The 14,157-nt window shown below is 47.1% G+C and overlaps 1 protein-coding gene across 2 annotated transcripts in view; it reads right to left on the minus strand.

The window, feature by feature from the left end:
* Positions 1-1,374: 1,374 nt before the first annotated feature.
* LOC122363756 (transmembrane protease serine 9-like) overlaps positions 1,375-14,157 on the minus strand; it is a 54,473-nt gene continuing 41,690 nt past the window's right edge. The window contains exons 8-11 of one of the 2 annotated variants that reach the window (XM_043333366.1): positions 13,678-13,735; positions 12,785-12,941; positions 6,427-6,584; positions 1,375-1,958 (exon numbers count right to left, since the gene is read on the minus strand). In XM_043333366.1, the coding sequence (XP_043189301.1) occupies positions 1,626-1,958; positions 6,427-6,584; positions 12,785-12,941; positions 13,678-13,735 (706 nt within the window). In that variant the 3' untranslated portion in view covers positions 1,375-1,625. Of the gene's footprint in view, positions 1,959-6,426; positions 6,585-12,784; positions 12,942-13,677; positions 13,778-14,157 lie in introns of both variants that reach the window. The other variant, XM_043333365.1, reaches the window with a different exon arrangement.

Here is a 14,157-nt window from a genome sequence, read left to right on the forward strand (position 1 = left end):
AAAGTTTCCAACGTTATTTTTTACTTATTTAATAGTGAATACTGAAATAAGGCGGATACTGAACTGTGAACATCCAGTTTTTACACTGGCCCCACACAAGCCACCGAATGTCCAAAGCAGATCTCTGATGACTGGCCTTTGGGTGTCATACCGTGCATTGGTCAATGTGGTTAATGAGTACGACCTCGGCGTTTACCATGTTACTTGCACTGGAAACTGTTGCGCTCGAAAAAAAAATCAGGGGAGTGGCTAATTACGAGCGCTCATCAGTCCTAAACTACCCGCAAGCGAGTGGCTAGCCCTTCCGTCTCCGCTCGCTTGCGATTTGGCATTCATGTAGGTACGAAATAGCGGCAAACGACCATTGAGGGTGAGTTGCGTCTCTTGCACACTTAAAATATCTCTAAATCGAATCTGAAAAGACAAAAAATGCTATAAAGCGGAAATGGTTAGCATTTACACATATTAAAAAGGCACCGTTGGACAAACTGTAGGAGCGCATAGCTGCAATATCAGGCTATGGAAATGTTCCTCATGTTTAGGGCACGAATTATGGAGGGGCAAGAATATACGTTTGTCCCTCCTCCCGAAGTTTCTTAGGGAACGATGCCTCCTCTGCCGCTCCGTGTCCGTCGCCCCTGTAAGCGGTCACTGAAGGCCTGGGTTGCCGCTGCGTCACGTTGACGCTTATAATGCCTCCAAAACTAGGTTGAAGAGAGGAAAACTTCAATTGAACGCGAACATTTGTCATGAAAGGCAACGTATGCTAAAGTATATGGGCATCTGGTTACATCTTCAGATGATCGAACGGAATAATCAGGCCGTATATGTTTCTTGTCTAAGTTTTTCACAAATTATGGGGGGGGGGCAAAAAGATACTTTTGCCCCCCCCACGAGTTTGCCAGGGGGCAGCTGCCCCCCCTGCCCCCCCGAATCCGCCGCCCCTGGCTTCAAGTGACGGACGGGTCTTGGGGAGACGGGTCGAATAAGGAGGGAAGGGTAGGTTGTAGCTTTTTAGGCCGGCTTTTAGCTTTGGCAGAGTGCCTTCCCACACCTGACCAGCCGTCGCTGCTGGTCGCTGCACCCCTCGCAGTCTGTGGCAAGGCTATAGAACTCGTCTGTGGTGTGCGAGCGCCCGATCCGCTGTAGCTAGATTCTTGGCTGGGCCAGCCCAATAGCTTGTTAAGACGAAGCTGGTGAAAGGCGCAGAGGATACGCCGTATTGCACCACCGAATCGCGGTACTGCACCAATGCAAATGGGTATGTGCCTGACCCGGGTGGCTGCGTGTAGAATTTCAATAACCGTGTGGCATACTCAAATGAAAAGGCGCACGCCGTATGCCTATTTGAATTGCGATGCATTTGACAGACAAGACACATGCGGGTTATTGGGATCAAAGGCAGCAGTTCCATCCTTGAAGACATGTGTATATTGCCTAAAATCACCATGTCGATGGCAACATGTCAACAATTTTTTTTTTACATGCATGCATGCACTGCATAGATCCTGAAAAGAAAAGGGCGTTGGCCATGCATCTGGACATATTTCTATCGTGTTCACCGTTCATCAATTTATGGGTCGATAATAGTGCACAGATATGCGCGATCCTGGTGCCGTGCGCCATTATTCATCGAGTGATGACCGAGGCTCATTAGGAAACGGAATAGGAGGGGGAAGCAAAATTCCTCTTTTACTCTTTTTGAAAGGAACGGGTAAGATCATGTGCAACTTGGTCTTCTTCCTCCAGGGAGCTGAGCGTTGTAGGGAGACGTCCGTTGTAAACGGCTTGATCCCGAAGGTGGTGTGCTGTTTGATCCAGCCGAGGTAGGAGCTGACGCGCGTGTAGATGCCCGGGTACTGGGAGTCGCCGCAGCGCGGGTGTCCACTCGACACTATGCCGACCAGGTATCGGTATCCTTCGGAGTCGACGATCACCAGCGGACCGCCAGAGTCGCCCTGCGCCAAAAGCACAAGGGAAGTGGCGGTTACAATCTAGATCTAGAATTGCAGTTTATTACGGAGCGAGCGAAGCGAGCCAAGTCACGTAGAAATAGCCTTGCGTAGAACAGCAGACATTCACATATGTAGCTGAGTATGAGCGGCCGGCCGGCCGTGGGGACGCTTTTGAAAGGCGTTTTCAGGCCCATGTCACTCCACTTTTGATGACATCATAAAGGGGCATTAGGACAATAATGGCGCGGTGCGCCACAAACGCTTCCAAGCTACTTGCCAACAGCTGCCATTTTTGAAAATATAATTTTGAAAGAAAGTTAAAAATAATAAAAACATTGTATATTGAGAATACAATATTTTTACAATATTCACAAAAATAGTGTAATTAAGTTATTAATTAAATCGATACTATATTGAAAAACTTTAAAAATTGATTTATTCATAGTAAAAATATAAGCTCGATGAGATTTTACGTTGCTTTCCTGCAACTGCAGAGGGTTTTTAGATCGTCTATATCTTAAAAACTGGCCATTTCTTAGCATATGGCTGCTCTTTTTTATCGCTAGAAAATTAGTTGGGCTTTTTATTGACAGCAACGGTTGAACGTTAAGTGGAAAGCGGCATCAATCATCTTCAAATGAAGTTAGTCATTTTCATAGGCGCGGGAGCGGGGGGGGGGCAGTGGGGGCAGCTTGCCCCCCCAACTCCAGGGCCGTGGGGGCGGTGCCCCCACAACTTTGAGACGAAATTCTGCACTTTTTTGCAAATGTTTTTCTTTTTTTTTGTTGAAAAAGCCAAGGGATGAAAAATAAGTGGCCTAAAACCGGTGAGAAAACTAGATTTGGGGGTACCCTAGGTTCATCTCCATTATGGTGTGCCCCCCCAGTCTGAAAGTAGTTCCCGCGCCTATGGTCATTTTCACCCGTAAGTATTAACCCTAGAACGCCTGGGGGGGGGGGTTGTATCAACCCCCCCTGAGGTTTTTTCGAAGTGCACGCTAAACGGCTTGTCGTAGCGGGCTGAAATTTTCAATACCCTCTGGGGCAACCTTTGCGCATCTTTTGCCGAAAAAAATTGATCGGGTCATGTCAGGTCACGGAGTTATGACGTCATAAGAGGTACAGCCTCCGGCCGACAGTTACCAAACCTGTGCGCCGAATCCCTAGGTTTTCTGCCGGTGATACCCACATTGTTTGATGGATCATGATGAAACTTCCCATGCATGTTGGGGCAAGCATTGGCTATCGTGTGGTGCAAGAAAATTGACCGGGTCAGGTCAGGTCACGGAGCTATGACGTCACAAGAGGAACAGCGTCCGGTACTATTTTTGAAAAGCGCCCGAACCACTATTTTGCTAATTCTTGTCACCTCAATGGGAATATGCAGCAATATTAGCTTCTATAGGGAGCAAATGGACCTCCCAAATCCAAAAATACAATCAGATTTCAAAAATTTAAATTTTGATTTTTCGAATTTCTGCCGCCGACTGTGACCTTGCCGACTTCCGGCGCTCCCAACGCGCCATTTTTAGAGCTAGGGAAACGAAATACATACCAAACGATAGAGAATTGATCAAGGAACACGATAGTGAAGGTTTCAAGTCGATATCTCCCACCGTTTTGCCGCAATCGCCGCGGAAAGTTGAAAAAGTTTGATTTTTCGGAAAATTTGACCTTTGACCGGTCATAAGTAGGTCAAATATTGACCTAGGACCAAAAAATATACCACCAATCGCGAGATCTCGTTGAGAGCAATCCGTTGGTTTTTTCCGCTAAGCTCTACGACCTTCCGTTTCGAAACGCCAGGGGGGGGTCGTAACAACACCCCCCCTGGTCGTTCGTGTTATGAGAAATGGCCTGGTCGTGCGAGGGTTAAGTCACCCGTAAGTATTAACTTTATGACCGACTCACTTTTCAAAGGCAAATTTTACACATTCTCCCATTTTTTGAGCCCCTTAATCCTGATATGATACCTACTTTCATGTCACCTGAAAATATAAGAAAAACATAACCAAACCTTACCTAACCTGACCTACTGATTTTTGCCTACCCGTGGATAAGGAAAAAGTTACTCACATGAATAGATTGCAGACAATGATAAGTCAATTATTTTTTAGGTTAACCCTCCCACCTTCAAAAAAGTTAATGAGTTGGCATGAAAGTGATGTCGCTCGGTTCAGAAAGAGCAAAAACGAATATCTACCAAATTTCACCGAAAAATAATCACCGGTTTTCAAGATATTATTAGACTTTTACTTTTGTTTACTTTCTTGGGATCTCCGCTGTTTCTAGCGACTTCATTTTGGAAGTGCGGCGTTTGCGGCAGATGTTGCGCACAAATAGCATATACCACCACTGCTTCACAAAGATGTTAGTATAAGGTTTTAAAATCTTTAGATCACCGCTGACGTCACAAATTCTAAGGGGGCATCCCAATGCATTAGCCCCTTAGAATCCGAAAACTGCAAGTTTGAAGTTCCATATCTCCGAATTAAAACATTTTTCGATGTTGTGAGTGCCCAAACCGGCATTTGCAGGCCATGGCCACCAATTTGGCTATCTCAACTCAAAACTAATGTTAAGGTGGGATGGTCACTTTATGTGGTTGTGCATCAGGCCTGAAGCCAAATACACAACCACTTAACCTAAAAATATTTGGCTTACCATTGCCTGTAATATCTCCTAAGGCATTGCCTTCGGCACTGCACTGCTTCGCCACGAGCAATTTGATGCTAATTTCCATATTGTATTGGTGCTTTTAAACTTGTTTGTGCCTCGAATAATTATTAACTAGTTATGAGATCAGGAGGTCAAAGGATATCATGTGATTTGCTCTTTACTTGGGGATTGCACCAAAAGCAAATTCGTACTCGGTCCTGAAGTAAATAAATACCACCTAACCTAACCTAACCTAACCTAGGTTTGCAGATTGACATTTCGGCAAATTCACATTTCAACTAATCAACATTTCGGTAAACTGACATTTTCGCAAATTTACATTTCGACTAATCGACATTTCGGCAAACTGCCAATTCGGCAGATTGACATTTCGGCAAATTTACATTTTGGCCAATTGACATTTCGACTAATGGACATTTCGACTAATAAGCATTTCGGCAAATGGCATTTCGACTTTTAGCATTTCGACTTTTTGACACGTCGGCAAAAAGCACATCGGCAAAATGACAGTCGGCGAAATGCATTCGGCAAAATGACATTCGGCAAATCGCCTTTCGGCAATTTGTCCGGACACCGTTTGAACACCCCCCCCCTGCGGTTTTTCGCAGATATCTCAAAAACGGCGCTGCCGTTTTTGGCATACCTGTTGATGCATCTTTTCCACACATGTTTTGAAAATTTCAGGCCCAGGGCTCTCAAGGTCAGGTCATCAGGGTAGGTCAAGTGATCTCACCTCAGAAAAACTCCTCCTCGTCCTCGTCATAGCTACACCGACTGAACGATCGCCTTGAAACTTTCGGCTATTGATAAGAGTAACAACAGTGTGCAAAAAATGTTTATCTCGGAATTTTGATATGGGTGATCTAATGTCAGGTCAATTTTGCAACCTCTCCATTCAATGGGAGAAAATTGAAATGCGCCTCTTTTGGACGAATGATGCTCAAAACCCTCTCAAACATCGGTTCATAGGTAAACATGACACACTGAATCGGAAAAAATACACCTGTGACCCCTCTGTGTGCCCCTGAGGTCATGTCAGGTCATGAACGGTCACCAGCATTTTTTTTGGCTATAACTTTTGATGAAGACGTGCTAGAGCGATGCAAACACGTTAGATGTCTTCAGCTCGGCGATACGGATCGACTGATATGCAACATGACCCATTCCGGTCAGGCCACGACCTTGACCTGAGGTCAAATTTTCAAAATGACCTTTCAAGGTCAACAAATAGTTCATTCGACGCGTCTCGGCGAGAGGAACACGATGCTGCCAAAAGTAATCTCGTGGCTCTCTAGAGTTAATGACGAAAAACCATTTTCGTGAAAACTGCGATTTTTTACAGTTTTTGCCCTCTGGAGGCTAAGCCGTTGACCTGAGGTCAAATCTGAGAACAATATCCAGAAAGGTCTATAAAAGGGCTACGCCGCGCTTTTCCGCGGCGTTGTAGCTCTATTGGACGCAAAAAATGTCCATATGTTTCCGCCATTATTTTTGACGCTCTTTCGAATGCCGCTTACTGCGTGTCGCTACGTGGCCCAGGAGCCGAGTTAGACGGGGGGGGGGGGAGGTGTTTAGACACCCCCCCGGCCCGGCGCGGGATGCCGAAGGCGCGGGGTAACCTTGACAATCCTGACAACCATTTGACAGCAAAGCTCATATCCTTGCCAATGAGTTTATAATTGGTATGCGGCTAAATTACTATTTCATGGTCAATATTTGGTAGACCATAAGGTTTGTCTGACGATGCACAATGGACGCTGGGCTGGCCAGCGGTTGGCGCGCTCGGTACTCACCTGGCAGGCGTCCTCGCCAGCCATCGGAGAGCCAGCGCACAGCTTGGTGTCGCCAAAGCCTCCCGGAAACTGCTCAGAAGCGATCGCCAGGTATCTTTTCTCGCATTCTCGTAGGTTCCTGCCCTTGATGGCCACAGATCTTAGCTTGTCGGAGAAACCTAGGGATTAAAAACGGTCCGTTAATCTTGATCTCAGGACGACATTAATTCATTTTAATCAATAATTAATAGCTGTTCAATTATGTTGTTCATTTCCCTTGGGGAAGACAGATAATATTACGCAAAAAGAGAAGATAATATATATTTAATTGCCTGGTCCGAACACCATACCAGGCATTATTCGGTCGCTTTCCCCAAGGGTGTAAGTGAGGACATTATTTTGCCGAAAATAGCGTCCGAACGGAGTGAGGATGATATTTTCGAAAATTGCACGAATGAAATAAGTGCAATTTTCGAATTGAATGTTCGAGTCTGCGAGCACATTCAATGAAAACACGCTTGAGGAAAGCGACCGTATCATGGCTGGTATAGTATTCGGCATTTAAATTTATTATAGTAAATTTTAGGCTCCGAGCACCAGCCCATCTGTGAGAAGGGGCCACATCAGGGCCTTGGGGGGCCTGATCAGCGAAAACGGGGCACGGAAGATTTGGCGTGCAGTCGTCCGGTCTGCAGCCGCGAGCCAGCAGCTCCCCGATTCAGGTGAACGTGGCCAGACACCGCCGGCACCTGCGGCGGAGGCTGACGAGGCAGTCGGCGACCGCCACCTTCAACAGCAAGAAGCTCAAGCTGTGACGAGACCGCCAGCACCTGCGGTCCCGGTTGTACCAGTGGTGCCACTGCACCAGGCCGACCTGACTCGGCCTCCGCCACCGATCCCGGTTCACCCTGCCTTCCGTGTCGGATACCCGACAGCGCCCGCCGCCCTCCAAAGTGTTCAGCGGCCAGTTCCACAACTGTGTCTTCTACTGAGCGGTGGTTGGTGGACTGGTGGTGGTTGCAAGATTACAGCTGTGCTCCTATACATACCTACGACTTCAGTTTCGGACCACGCGATGTGGTGAAAGACTGTTAAAGGGACTATCCCACCTTCTAAAATGTTGTTAAAACCAGTTAAATTGTGCCCGACTTTATAGATTGGATGACCAGGAACACGGTTCTGGCAATTATTTTTCATTAAACATCTTAGGCTTCCCATATTCCAAACACAAACTTTCAAATATGTGACGTCACAGCCCAAAATTACCTCCTTCCCCAGGCCACATTACTGTCATAAAGCTGATTCTTTTTACTCTGTAGGCACCGCAACAAAGTTCAGACCAAGTTTTAAGCGATTTTTCAACGAACAAACCCATTTAAATCAGAATGACTAAACGAGGTGACGTCACACTAACGGTCGCTCCATGTTGAAGATAGGGCCTTGTACAAGGCCCATTTTCAAATGAAGGGAACGAATTTCTTCAACACAAGAGGCCGCGGGGGTTGCAACCTAGATAGATAGTGGTTTCTGAACCTCGCCGCAAACTTGGCTATCTCAACTCAAACCCCATGTTAAAGGTGGGATAGTCCCTTTAAATAATGTTGTTCACTGCTATAGTGAGTGGTACCAATTAACATTGCTCACTAGCACTCAAGATAAGTGTGTATCGTTATTTCAAATGACCCATTATGTGCGTTGTTGAAGTTGAGTGATTTTAAGCAACATGTTTTCTTTTCAAAATCTGCATTAAACATGCAATACAAAGGCTATATTTGAACAGAGCCGTTTGAAAATATTTCGAGGAATGCACTTATGAAATGCAGACAAAATGTCATTATTTTCATGCCTCTGAGATTTAATGGTAAATACATAGTTACATCGGCATGGAATTCAAGCAACTATCACACTGTGAAGAACCCAAAACCACAGTAAGCGGAAAACGGTGCATTAAAGGGACAGTATCACCATTTTGATGAAATTTGACATTGCATAGGCCCCACCTTTCTGGTCCGGGAACTGAAGACCGATCCTCGAAGCTCCACACCGTTATCCCGCTATCGCCGCTCAAAGTACGAAAGGTGTACTACACTTTGAATCGTGCTTCACTATCTTCACTGTTTAAATGTTTGCGCCGTTTTGAATTGACCGCCAGTAATAAAACTTTTACCCTGGTCATTTCATCAAATTTTATAAAGCCAAAACGTTTTTCGCACTTATTCATCACCGTTAAATTCATTAAATAGTCGTAGGCAATTTCCGCTGTTTCCTTCGGATTCTAGCGGCTCAACAAAGGAATTCCTTCAGCTTGAAGGAATTCCTTCAGCTTGTCACGTGATATCTTCTGGGCAATACCTAATGCTGCCTTTCCCTCATAGGCGTAGGAACAGGGGGGGCCAGGTGGGCAAGTGCCCACCCACTTTTCGAGGTGGGGGGGCCAACCATGTGTTCTGGCCCACCCACTTTTTACTCGAGGCCCCTCGTCTCGATTTGAGAGGACGTCGTCACCTTCCAGAATAAACAAACTCGGTAAAAATAAGTTCCACGAATCCCCACGCACGGACTCCAAGGGGCCGTGATGGATTCAACGAGGCCCTCTGTTCATCTTGTCAGTCGAAGCCCCTGAGACTGATGGCCTGAGAGGCCCTAGTGGATCTGAGGAGGCCCTAATATACACACTGGTCTGGGGAGGCCCCTGACACTGGCGGTCTGGGAGGCCCCTCTATCCACACTAGTCAGACGTCTGAGACTGGTGGTCTGGGAGGCCCCTCCATCCACACTAGTCAGAATAGGCCCCTGACACTGGCGATCTAGCCGAGGCCCCCTACCCTCACTAGTCAGAGGAGGCCCCTCTATCCTCAATAGTCAGAAGAGGCCCCTGAGACTGATGGTCTAAGAGGCCTATCCATCTACACTGTAGTCAGAGGAGGCCCCTGAGACTGATGACCTGAGAGGCCCTTATAATCACACCAGGCAGAAGAGGCCCATGAGACTGATGGACTGAGAGGCCCTTCTATTCATACTGGCCACAGGAGACCCCCAAAACTTTCGGTCTGGGAGGTCCTCAATCCGGCACCAGTCAGAAGAGTCCCCCATGAGACTGATGGCCTGGGAAGCCCTTATATTCACACTAGGCAGAGGAGGCCCCTGAGATTGATGGTATGAGAGGCCCTCATATTCACACCAGTCAGAAGAGGCCCCCGAGGCTGATGGCTGTGAGGCCCTTCTGTTCATATAACTGGCCACTGGAGGCCCCTGAAACCGGTGGTCTGGGAGGGCCCTCTATCCAAACTAGTCAGAAGAGGCTCCTGAGACCGATGGTGTGAGAGGCTCTTATATTCATACTGACCACAAGAGGCCCCTGAGACTGATAGTCAGAGAGGTCCACTCCTAATGAATCTGAGGGGGGCCTTCTATCCACATTTACACTTTTCTAGGGAGGCCCCCGAGACTGATGGTCTGAGAGGCCCTTTTATTTAAACTGTCCACAGGAGCCCCCTGATATAAATGGTCTGAGAGGCTCTTTTATTTATACTAACCAGAAAAGGCCCCTAGGTAGGATTGATGGTCTAACAGGCCCTTCTATCTATACTAGCCAGAGGAGGCCCATGAGACTGATTGTCTGAGAGGCCCTTCTATTCAAACTAGGCAGATGAGGCCCCTGAGAATGATAGTCCGAAGAGCCATGCGGCGGCAACTGGCCGTGGCCATATTTCGGCCCGGTGGGGCCCCACAGAGCTCATGAGAGCACCTCAAGGGCTCCTAAGTAGACACGCTTATCCCCATAAGGGTGCCACGCCGGCTTCTGAAGGCTCCTTGCAGGCATCTAAGGGCCCTTTCCGGCCTCTAACGGCTCCACCCGCCTGTGATGGCTCCACACCAGTGTTTATGAGCGTCACACAGCGGCGCCTTTGAGGGTCATACTAGTGTCTCTTAGGGCCCTATATCGGTGGCTCTGGGGTCCCCACACCGGCGCCTCTGTGGGCCACCACACCTGCGCATCTCAAGGCTCTATAGGTACATCTGAAGGACCCACACCGACACCTCGGAGGGCCCCATACCAGTATCTCGGAGCTCTGAAGGCCCCACACCGGTGACTCTGAGGACTCACCGGCTCCTGAGAGCACCATGTTGATGTCTAACGGCTCCACAAGGCCACTGAAGGCACCACACAAGTTCTCACTGAGCTCTAATGTCCATGTACCGGTCTCTGAGGGATTTAAGCCAGCGCATTCATAGCTCCACACCAGCAATTGTAAGGGCTTCACACTGAAGTATCTGAGGGTTCCACACCGGTGTCTCTAAGGGCCACATACCGGCATCTCTGAGGGCCCCATACCGGCGTCTCCGAGGGTCCACATCTGGCGGGCACCCATCAGCGACTGAAGGTCCCACACTGTCGACTCCGAGAGCCCCATCTGCGTCTGGGAGCAACATGCCGTCTCTAAGAACCACAGCGGCTCCTCCGTACGAAAGATGGGCGTCTGCATGCCAAAGGGGAGCGGTTCTGAGACAGTAGGGCACCTACGTGCAATATCTAGAGGGGCGCCTATGAAGCCCATAGGGGCACCTCAATGCGCAAGAGGGGCGCCTCTGAGGCCTACATAATATATGGGCGTCCACATGCAATAGAGGTCTGCATTGATCAATGCCATGGGGGTGCATTCATAAGAAACATGGGCGCCGGCATGGCAAAGAGAGGCGCCTTCAAGTGTCCATAAAAGAGAGACGCCTATGATAAGCGCACATTGTATGCGACAACGGGGCGACTGTGGGACATATAGGATGTCTCTGATGACTATACATAGGGCGCTTATATGCCAAAGAGGGCGCCTATGAAGCTAATGGGGGCACCTGGGAAACGAGGAAGACATTTGTGTAAGGGTTTTCAGGGGTCATGCGCCGTTTGCGGCAAATAGATTCTAAAAAAAAAATCGGAGGGGGAATAAGTTTTAAAAATGGTGCGGACTTTCCGCACTGTTCGCTTAAGCGGTTACGCCCCTGGGTACATCTGCCCGAGCCCCGATCTCAGAAGCTAGATTTGGAGGTCATACTTGAAAGCAGCCAGCAGGACGAGGCAAAAGTTGGAGGCCCCTGAAAATAGGAGGCCCCTGAAAAAGGAGGCCCCTTGACAGGGTGGCCCACCCACTTTTCATGACGTTCCTACGCCCGTGCTTTCCCTAACGACAACTCAATCAGAAAAGCGGCCGCGTAAGCGTAGCGTCAATAATGTATTATCTGCGCCAGTTCTGTAGTAATTTCGCAGGCTTCCAAAGTGGCGGCCATGCTTGTAGTGGTGGTTCGCTCATGAAAATGACTCGCTCATGAAAAAAAATATTTTTCACCGAGTTCGGTCCTCAAACTATGTTTTTCTGATTCAGAAAAATAAGAAACGCTAGTAAAAAAACAGCTCCATACATTGATTTTTTTCGATGATACTGTCCCTTTAATTTCGTTATACTACTATGGCTGAGCAACGCGCCTCGACGACGGAGCACGATGCCAGTACAATCAATATCGGGCAAGTATTGAGTCACAACATGTCAACATTTTCGTAACACGTCATTTTATGAGACTGCCCTCTGGATATGCTACTATGGCTGGGTATTGTTGCATTATAGTTGCTTGACCCCAACCTATAATAGCTCCACGAGTGTGACCTCACCCAATTATTTAACGTTAGAAACCGAACAGAGCGAGATTACCTCAAACTGTACAAGCCCCATCACCGAACATTGAAGAGAGGAAGATTTTTCTCACAAAGAGTAATAAATAAATGGAATTTGTTAAGTTCTCACATCAAGATGGCAAAAACATCTAACCAATTTAAGTCAAGATACGACAAACATCGGGCAGACACACAAGACTGACCCAAGAGAAATCAAACTGATGTAGAAGAACGTATAATTCAAAAAAGAAATGGGGTACAACATAGACCTCGACGTCTTCTCCCAGAGCCCAAACAACCTTGATTCTTGATTCTTGGAGGCTAAGCTGTCAACCTTAAGTCAATGCTGAGAAAATAACTATGAGAGCTACTTAGGTGTTGTTTTTATATGAGAGCTACGTATAAAAGAGCTATCGAATAAGTTTTTTAGCAACAGCCCCGCGACGGCACGGCACCGAAAGCGCTGAACGCCGGCCCGGCGCGGTGTAAAGGCATTTAAAAGGCAAATTTGGCAAGTCTTATTATCGCAGACCTTGGGAAGAAAATAACCGGGTCGCATCCTACTTTGATCCCAGGCATATCTCACTTGGTACGCAGTACTTATATGTAGAGCGCAGTGTGCGACACGATTACAGCACCCGCTGGGGCGGAGGTTTCGGCTCCTCGTCAGGCAATACCAATTGAAATGATAAAAAGAGCTGTGCAAAAACTCACTTCCATCGGAGGTGAGACCCCAGCCGGCCGCGATGACGGTGTGGTTCTCCAGGTCGCCCGTGTCGCTCCGTGGCAGACAGATGGGCTGCACCAGCGACGTGTAGGGCACGAACATCGTCAGACGCAGGATGGCGATGTCGTCCTGCAGTTGACCTTTCTGGGACACGATATAACGCGCGTCAATAGATCAAATAGTCACCGAGAAAAACCCTGTCGATCAAAGAAACCAAATATCATTCACTAGTCACGTGACACAGTAATGATCCATTTAGGCCATAGATTCCGAAATCAGGGTCATTTGTGTCATTTGAGGTCATTTTAAGCTGAATATAGCTGAGGTTAGGTCACTTTGAAGTCAAAAGGTCAAATTTTGAAGTTAAGATTTCTCAACAACAACAAAATGCCGTTTAGATACAGTTTGAGCTTAGGAACACGATGGCGCTTTTTATTTTGTTGTACGATGTCGAAAACGTACTGCAAAAAAGGATTTGATTTTTGAAAATGGTATAATTTTGACTACAAAGCATACAACTTAGCCATTTTTGAAGATATCGCCTATCGGGCTAAAACCTTCGAGAATGGACAATCGGTATGTGAGCTATCACGTATGTACCTATATTCTGGTTTCAACCACAATCAGAGACCGAAACAGTTCACAGATTGACCTGCTCCTGCAGTCTTTTTTGTTGGTTATCCCCCATTCCTTCGACCACTTTTTCTGAGGAAACAAATCTCAGCAAACACCAGGACAATAAACCTGCAGTTTTTGGTTGGATAGCTGCATCACCATAATGATTGATCCAATCAAAATTGTGGAGCAAAGCGTACGTTTGTGTTATTATTCCTGATCGACTTTTAACTGTAAATGCCATAGGTATTTGGCGTGCACTTACCTGAAAATTCGGATAGATGAAAATGCGATGAACTCCGTAACTACCCGGGGTGTCTTGGCTGCGGACATACACGCCCACGCGAACTCTGATAAATATTTCGCTGAAAATGTGATCCACGGTTATTAATTACATTATGCAGTATGCACTATACCTACAGTCCTACACAGAGATTAATATTACATTGTGTCACAAAGCCATTTTCGCAAATTATGGTTGGCATTTTTTTTGGGTGGGGGGGGGGGGTAAACTGGCGATATTGTGGCCCAGGGACCCTATGAATAACCACCTCCAGTCCAAATCAGAGGTTAAAATCAAATATTTGAGAAACTAAGACATGCTTCCCGCAACTCCAAAGGTCATGGTGTTACATCTAGCGAAATCTGGATTTATCTATGTATCTTATTAAATTATTCAGAAATAAAAATCGTCACGACCTCAGCACGGCAAAGTCGACCAGGACACTACTCGGGCGCGGATTGA

Source organism: Amphibalanus amphitrite, unplaced genomic scaffold, assembly GCF_019059575.1.
Source record: "Amphibalanus amphitrite isolate SeventyFive unplaced genomic scaffold, NRLGWU_Aamphi_draft 000638F_arrow, whole genome shotgun sequence".
Taxonomy (NCBI): Eukaryota; Metazoa; Arthropoda; class Thecostraca; order Balanomorpha; family Balanidae; genus Amphibalanus; species Amphibalanus amphitrite.